General features: G+C 42.3%; 1 protein-coding gene across 6 annotated transcripts in view; it reads right to left on the bottom strand.

Annotated features, from left to right (window-relative positions):
• Positions 1-217: 217 nt before the first annotated feature.
• Positions 218-9,212, bottom strand: part of LOC110512416 (mitochondrial dynamics protein MID51-like) — a 42,680-nt gene continuing 33,685 nt past the window's right edge. For all 6 annotated transcript variants that reach the window (XM_036972503.1, XM_036972502.1, XM_036972504.1 and 3 more), the window contains 3 exons: positions 6,411-6,574; positions 5,126-5,278; positions 218-1,766 (listed from right to left, as the gene is read on the bottom strand). In XM_036972503.1, the coding sequence (XP_036828398.1) occupies positions 1,280-1,766; positions 5,126-5,278; positions 6,411-6,574 (804 nt within the window). In that variant the 3' untranslated portion in view covers positions 218-1,279. The remainder of the gene's footprint in view (positions 1,767-5,125; positions 5,279-6,410; positions 6,575-9,212) is intronic.

Below are 9,212 nucleotides of genomic sequence, written 5' to 3'. Positions count from 1 at the left end.
ACAATAACGGGATTGATCTGTTGAAAAAGCAGCTATTTACTGATGCAAGCTTGGATTTGTAGTTCAATCATGACCCGATGGACTACAATTACAACTTGAAATAAAATGCAACATGAAAAGTGTTCTTCTTAAAAAAAAAAAAAAAGGCCACAATGTTGAATTTAACTTGACAGAATTATAATCACCTAAACATGTAAATAATGAGGATATTATCATCAGTAGTTCAGCAGAAAACATTTATTTAAATCACTCTTCAACTTAAAAACAACCGCAGCAAAACGCAAAACACGCACGACATTATGAAAAGAAAAGGCAGAGCACTTGATTCAGTAGAAGGTGCATATAATGACGTCATTAAACAGGTTTAAACATCAGACTTTAAGAAGAGAAATTGGCGGAGGGATTTTAGACATAATTATCACTTTGTGGCTATGGTAACTGGTGCTAACTCTGTTATCTTGTCATCCAGTCGGCCCATAGAGAATGATCCAGGCCTTTTAATGACCCCCCCCCCCCCAAAAAAAAATGCAGTTTTAGAATGGGTAGCGCTCATTGAGGGCTTCCACCATTTTAAAGTAGTCAACTAGGGTGGGGGATTCCTATGGGTTGTAGCCTCAATGGCGCAGGCCATTCTGAAACAGCCTTTTGGACAGAGATGTACTAGATCTAGATATATAGTCCATTGAGGGCTTCCACCATTTTAAAGTAGTCAACTAGGGTGGGGGATTCCTATGGGTTGTAGCCTCAATGGCACAGGCCATTCTGAAACAGCCTTTTGGCCAGAGATGTACTAGATCTAGATATGTAGTCCGCAGCAGGAGAAAGCCAAGTCTCCGTCACTAGAGGCTGCGTTTAACACAGGTAACCCGATTCTGCCCCCAAATGATCAGAATTGGGTGTCTGTGTAAAACGCAGCCCTAGTCTTCCTTTTAATTTCTTCCTTCCCTCATCTGCTTCCCCTAAGGCACAGTCCATCATCATCATCATCATCACGTCACCAGAGTCTCTGTGCTGCTCAGTCAGAGCCCCCCATCAACTCATCCACACCATAGTGCTCATACACAATGTATAAATCATCTCTGTTTAGTCAGTCAGCCCCCACAGGTGTATGTGAAGGAGATGCACGACTGCCTGGACAACAATCTCCCGTCCGCGTCTCAGTGGAGCGGTAATATGGTACAACTGATCTATAGACGTCAGGGTGGTGCCTCTTATATCTAATACATGTCCTCTTCCTCTCTGATATATACACCAGGTTAGAGTATATATATATATATATCTATATCAGCAGAATGTCTGGTTCAGAGACGGCGCAGTACAACAAAAAGCCCATCTCATCGACCTCTTCCTCCGTCACTCCGTTCAACATATTAACACTGGGCTTGAAGTAGCTAGGTAACACCCCCTGCTCCAGATAGCCTATCAGCTCCCACACACACTGCTGGAACCGCCCACTCAGACAACCCTCCGACCAATCCACGTCCTTGTCGCTGAGGTGGAGGATGAGGTTGGCCAGCGGCGCGGCGGTGAGGGGTCGCAGGGCGGGACAGTGTCGACAGACGGCTTTGAGGGTTTTGAGGAGGGAGCGTCGGACCCCCTGGTCAGCGGAGTCAAGCTGGGTCAGGCGCTGGGTCTCCCAGGGGTAGAGGGAGAGGTGCCAGGCACTATCCCAGGGCTGGGTTAACTCTACCTGGGCAGTCAGAACCACGTCTGCCTCCCTCAGCACCGGCACTATGGAGATGAAGAGAGTATCACCTCGCTCTGGTCTGGAGACACAGAGAGACGTATCAGTCATGAATTAACCCTGACCTTTAACCCCTAACTAACACAGTGACATATCAGTCATGAATTAACCCTGACCTTTAACCCCTAACTAACACAGTGACATATCAGTTATATATTAACCCTGACCTTTAACCCCTAACTAACACAGTGACATATCAGTTATATATTAACCCTGACCTTTAACCCCTAACTAACACAGTGACATATCAGTTATATATTAACCCTGACCTTTAACCCCTAACTAACACAGTGACATTTCAGTTATATATTAACCCTGACCTTTAACCCCTGATCCTAACTAACACAGTGACATATCAGTCATGTATTAACCCTGACCTTTAACCCCTAACTAACACAGTGAAATATCAGTTATATAGTAACCCTGACCTTTAACCCCTAACTAACACAGTGACATATCAGTTATATATTAACCCTGACCTTTAACCACTAACTAACACAGTGAAATATCAGTTATATAGTAACCCTGACCTTTTACCCCTAACTAACAGTGACATATCAGTTATATATTAACCTTGACCTTTAACCCCTAACTAACACAGTGACATATCAGTTATATATTAACCCTGACCTTTAACCCCTAACCCTAACTAACACAGTGACATATCAGTTATATATTAACCCTGACCTTTAACCCCTAACTAACACAGTGACATATCAGTTATATATTAACCCTGACCTTTAACCCCTAACCCTAACTAACAGTGACATATCAGTTATATATATTAACCCTGACCTTTAACCACTAACTAACACAGTAACATATCAGTTAAATATGAACCCTGACCTTTAACCCCTGGCCCTAACTAACACAGTGACATATCAGTTATGTATTAACCCTGACCTTTAACCCCTAACTAACACAGTGACATATCAGTTATATATTAACCCTGACCTTTAACCCCTAACCCTAACTAACAGTGACATATCAGTTATATATATTAACCCTGACCTTTAACCACTAACTAACACAGTGACATATCAGTTATATATTAACCCTGACCTTTAACCCCTAACCCTAACTAACATAGTGACATATCAGTTATATATATTAACCCTGACCTTTAACCCCTAACTAACACAGTAACATATCAGTTAAATATGAACCCTGACATTTAACCCCTGGCCCTAACTAACACAGTGACATATCAGTTATGTATTAACCCTGTCTGGAGAGAGACAGAGATACAGATTAACCCTGACCTTTAACCCTCAGGTCTGGAGAGAGACAGAGATACACATTAACCCTGACCTTTAACCCTCAGGTCTGGAGAGAGACAGAGATACACATTAACCCTGACCTTTAACCCTATGGTAAAGTGGTTCTCACATCAAACAACATGTTCAGTCCCCTCCTTGTCTGAAGGACAAGTCGATAAACAGGTTCATGTCAAGCCCTGTATGTTTTTCTTCAAAAGTCTCATGGAATGTAGATCTACATTGAACACCGCACATTGGCTGCTACTGTAGGCTGAATGATGTAACAGCTATTTCCGTGTTAAAATATTATGGGATGCATGTTGTTTTTGATGGTAGGCTACTCTGGTAGAGCTACATTATGATCACATAACCACAGTAGCCTACTTGGCCACTTAAAACTTTAACTGAAAGCAGGTACCGACTCAGTGTTCACAGTAAAACTGTAACGTAAAGCGGGTACAGCCTCAGTGTTCACAGTAAAACTGTAACTTAAAGCAGGTAGAGCCTCAGTGTTCACAGTAAAACTGTAACTTAGTGGGTACCGAATCAGTGTTCACAGTAAAACTGTAACTTAAAGTAGGTACAGCCTCAGTGTTCACAGTAAAACTGTAACTTAGTGGGTACAGCCTCAGTGTTCCCAGTAAAACTGTAACTTAGTGGGTACAGCCTCTGTGTTCACAGTAAAACTGTAACTGAAAGCAGGTACAGCCTCAGTGTTCACAGTAAAACTGTAACTTAAAGCAGGTACAGCCTCAGTGTTCACAGTAAAACTGTAACTTAGTGGGTACAGCCTCAGTGTTCACAGTAAAACTGTAACTTAGTGGGTACAGCCTCAGTGTTCACAGTAAAACTGTAACTTAGTGGGTACAGCCTCTGTGTTCACAGTAAAACTGTAACTTAAAGCAGGTACAGCCTCAGTGTTTACAGTAAAACTGTAACTTAGTGGGTACAGCCTCAGTGTTCACAGTAAAACTGTAACTTAAAGCAGGTACAGCCTCAGTGTTCACAGTAAAACTGTAACTTAGTGGGTACAGCCTCAGTGTTCACAGTAAAACTGTAACTTAGTGGGTACAGCCTCTGTGTTCACAGTAAAACTGTAACTTAGTGGGTACAGCCTCTGTGTTCACAGTAAAACTGTAACTTAGTGGGTACAGCCTCAGTGTTCACAGTAAAACTGTAACTTAAAGCAGGTACAGCCTCAGTGTTCACAGTAAAACTGTAACTTAAAGCAGGTACAGCCTCAGTGTTCACAGTAAAACTGTAACTTAGTGGGTACAGCCTCAGTGTTCACAGTAAAACTGTAACTTAGTGGGTACAGCCTCAGTGTTCACAGTAAAACTGTAACTTAGTGGGTACAGCCTCAGTGTTCACAGTAAAACTGTAACTTAAAGCAGGTACAGCCTCAGTGTTCACAGTAAAACTGTAACTTAAAGCAGGTACAGCCTCAGTGTTTACAGTAAAACTGTAACTTAAAGCAGGTACAGCCTCAGTGTTCACAGTAAAACTGTAACTTAAAGCAGGTACAGCCTCAGTGTTCCCAGTAAAACTGTAACTTAGTGGGTACAGCCTCAGTGTTCACAGTAAAACTGTAACTTAGTGGGTACAGCCTCAGTGTTCACAGTAAAACTGTAACTTAAAGCAGGTACAGCCTCAGTGTTCACAGTAAAACTGTAACTTAAAGCAGGTACAGCCTCAGTGTTCACAGTAAAACTGTAACTTAAAGCAGGTACAGCCTCAGTGTTCCCAGTAAAACTGTAACTTAGTGGGTACAGCCTCTGTGTTCACAGTAAAACTGTAACTTAGTGGGTACAGCCTCTGTGTTCACAGTAAAACTGTAACTTAGTGGGTACAGCCTCTGTGTTCACAGTAAAACTGTAACTTAGTGGGTACAGCCTCAGTGTTCAGAGTAAAACTGTAACTTAGTGGGTACAGCCTCAGTGTTCACAGTAAAACTGCTACTGACTGCTGATAACTTGTTTACTGAGGAAACATGTGACTATGAGATATGTGGCCTGTCCCACCTAGATATCTCTGACTGACTGTTAGTCTCTCTGGATAAGATCGTCTGCTGACTAAAATATATATCTGTGTGTGTGTGTGTGTGTGTGTGTGAGAGAGATACCGTATCTCTAGTTTCAGTTCATCTCCCCCGAGGACAGGCCTGACCAGACAGTCCAGAGTGGAGGACAGAGACGGCCAGTTCATGGTTTCCATCACAGCCTTACTGAGCATGCTCACCAGCGCCCGGCAGGACAGATAACCTCCAACTAGGAACCTAGGAGAGGAGAGGAGACAGACAAACACAGACAATTAATAGCTGGGCCAGAAATCTAGAGATCCCTCAAAATTAAAATCTGGACCTCCAAGCTAGTTCCACTGCTTTTTTTCCCCCCCATCGTTCCCAGGGATTTAGACCTCGAGGTCTAGAGAGACAGAGTCTAGACAATATGGATAATGATCAGGTAGAACAGAACAGATTTAAATACCCCTAGACAGTATGTATAATGATCAGGTAGAACAGAACAGATTTAAATACCCCTGGTCTAGACAGTATGGATAATGATCAGGCAGAACAGATTTAAATACCCCTAGACAGTATGTATAATGATCAGGCAGAACAGATTTAAATACCCCTGGTCTAGACAGTATGGATAATGATCAGGCAGAACAGATTTAAATACCCCTAGACAGTATGGATAATGATCAGGCAGAACAGATTTAAATACCCCTAGACAGTATGGATAATGATCAGGCAGAACAGATTTAAATACCCCTAGACAGTATGGATAATGATCAGACAGAACAGATTTAAATACCCCTAGACAGTATGGATAATGATCAGGCAGAACAGATTTAAATACCCCTAGACAGTATGGATAATGATCAGGCAGAACAGATTTAAATACCCCTAGACAGTATGTATAATGATCAGGTAGAACAGATTTAAATACCCCTGGTCTAGACAGTATGGATAATGATCAGGCAGAACAGATTTAAATACCCCTAGACAGTATGTATAATGATCAGGTAGAACAGATTTAAATACCCCTAGACAGTATGGATAATGATCAGGCAGAACAGAACAGATTTAAATACCCCTAGACAGTATGTATAATGATCAGGTAGAACAGAACAGATTTAAATACCCCTGGTCTAGACAGTATGGATAATGATCAGGCAGAACAGATTTAAATACCCCTGGTCTAGACAGTATGGATAATGATCAGGCAGAACAGATTTAAATACCCCTAGACAGTATGGATAATGATCAGGCAGAACAGATTTAAATACCCCTAGACAGTATGGATAATGATCAGGCAGAACAGATTTAAATACCCCTAGACAGTATGGATAATGATCAGGCAGAACAGATTTAAATACCCCTAGACAGTATGTAAAGGGTGTACCGGTCCCAGTAGCTGCGTCCTCTAGGGAAGTACTCCAGGTTGACTCGCCGGACCATCCAGTGTAAAGGGTGTGTTAGGAGAGTCTCCTCCCCAGGGATCAGTCTCCACAGACTGGGTTCTAGCTGGAGGGGAACCAGCAGGCACGCATGGTCCGCTCTCACCACCTAGACAGACACATGACCAGCTTCATCACCACCAGAACAACTAGCTTCATCACCACATTCATCACCACCATCACCACCACACAACATGACTAGCTTTATCACCACCTAGACAGACACAACATGACCAGCTTCATCACCACCATGACAGACAACATGACCAGCTTCATCACCACCTAGACAGACAACATGACCAGCTTCATCACCACCTAGACAGACACAACATGACTAGCTTTATCACCACCATGACAGACAACATGACTAGCTTCATCACCACCTAGACAGACAACATGACCAGCTTCATCACCACCAGAACAACTAGCTTCATCACCACCTAGACAGACACAACACGACCAGCTTCATCACCACCATGACAGACAACACGACCAGCTTCATCACCACCTAGACAGACACAACATGACTAGCTTTATCACCACCATGACAGACAACATGACTAGCTTCATCACCACCAGAACAACTAGCTTCATCACCACCTAGACAGACACAACACGACCAGCTTCATCACCACCATGACAGACAACATGACCAGCTTCATCACCACCTAGACAGACAACATGACCAGGTTCATCACCACCAGAACAACTAGCTTCATCACCACATAGACAGACACAACACGACCAGCTTCATCACCACCTAGACAGACACAACATGACCAGCTTTATCACCACCATGACAGACACAACATGACCAGCTTCATCACCACCTAGACAGACACAACATGACCAGCTTCATCACCACCTAGACAGACAACATGACTAGCTTCATCACCACCATGACAGACAACATGACTAGCTTCATCACCACCATAAACAGACAACATGACCAGCTTCATCACCACCTAGACAGACAACATGACTAGCTTCATCACCACCATGACAGACAACATGACCAGCTTCATCACCACCTAGACAGACAACACGACCAGCTTCATCACCACCTAGACAGACAACAAGACCAGCTTCATCACCACCTAGACAGACAACACGACCAGCTTCATCACCACCAGAACAACTAGCTTCATCACCATCTAGACAGACACAACATGACCAGCTTTATCACCACCATGACAGACAACATGACCAGCTTCATCACCACCTAGACAGACACAACATGACTAGCTTTATCACCACCATGACAGACAACATGACCAGCTTCATCACCACCATGACAGACAACATGACCAGCTTCATCACCACCAGAACAACTAGCTTCATCACCACCTAGACAGACACAACACGACTAGCTTCATCACCACCTAGACAGACATGACCAGCTTCATCACCACCATGACAGACACAACATGACTAGCTTTATCACCACCATGACAGACAACACGACCAGCTTTATCACCACCATGACAGACAACATGACTAGCTTCATCACCACCTAGACAGACAACATGACCAGCTTCATCACCACCAGAACAACTAGCTTCATCACCACCTAGACAGACACAACACGACCAGCTTCATCACCACCATGACAGACACATGACCAGCTTCATCACCACCATGACAGACAACACGACTAGCTTTATCACCACCATGACAGACAACATGACCAGCTTCATCACCACCTAGACAGACACAACATGACCAGCTTCATCACCACCTAGACAGACAACATGACTAGCTTTATCACCACCTAGACAGACACAACATGACTAGCTTTATCACCACCATGAATGACACAACACGACCAGCTTCATCACCACCAGAACAACTAGCTTCATCACCACCTAGACAGACACAACACGACTAGCTTCATCACCACCAACAAGAGGCCGAGTGGCGTTTCAAAATATTACATTACTCCTGTATTATTGATACTGTAGATCTCCTGTAATATTGATACTGTAGATCTCCTGTAATATTGATACTGTAGATATCATGTGATATTGATACTGTGATATACTGTAGATCTCCTGTAATTTTGATACTGTAGATCTCCTGTAATACTGATACTGTAGATCTCCTGTAATACTGATACGGTAGATCTCCTGTAATATTGATACTGTAGATCTCCTGTAATATTGATACAGTAGATTTCCTGTAATATTGATACTTTTGATCTCCTGTAATATTGATACTGTTGATCTCCTGTAATATTGATACTGTAGATATCCTGTAATATTGACACTGTGATATACTGTAGATCTCCTGTAATATTGACACTGTAGATCCTGTAATATAGATACTGAAGATCTCCTGTAATATTGATACTGTGATATACTGTAGATCTCCTGTAAAATTGATCCTGTAATATAGATACTGAAGATCTCCTGTAATATTGATACTGTGATATACTGTACATCTCCTGTAAAATTGATAGCGTAGATCTCCTGTCATATTGATATTGTAGATCTGTAATATTGATATTGTAGATCTCCTGTAATATTGATACTGTAGATCTCCTGTAATATTGATACTTTTGATCTCCTGTAATATTGATACTGTTGATCTCCTGTAATATTGATACTGTAGATCTCCTGTAATATTGACACTGTGATATACTGTAGATCTCCTGTAATATTGATACTGTAGATCCTGTAATATAGATACTGAAGATCTCCTGTAATATTGATACTGTGATATACTGTAGATCTCCTGTAAAATTGATC

This window comes from Oncorhynchus mykiss, unplaced genomic scaffold (assembly GCF_013265735.2).
Source record: "Oncorhynchus mykiss isolate Arlee unplaced genomic scaffold, USDA_OmykA_1.1 un_scaffold_169, whole genome shotgun sequence".
Taxonomy (NCBI): domain Eukaryota; kingdom Metazoa; phylum Chordata; class Actinopteri; order Salmoniformes; family Salmonidae; genus Oncorhynchus; species Oncorhynchus mykiss.
Note: the sequence above shows the minus strand (reverse complement) of the source record. Positions and strands in the feature narration are given on the sequence as shown.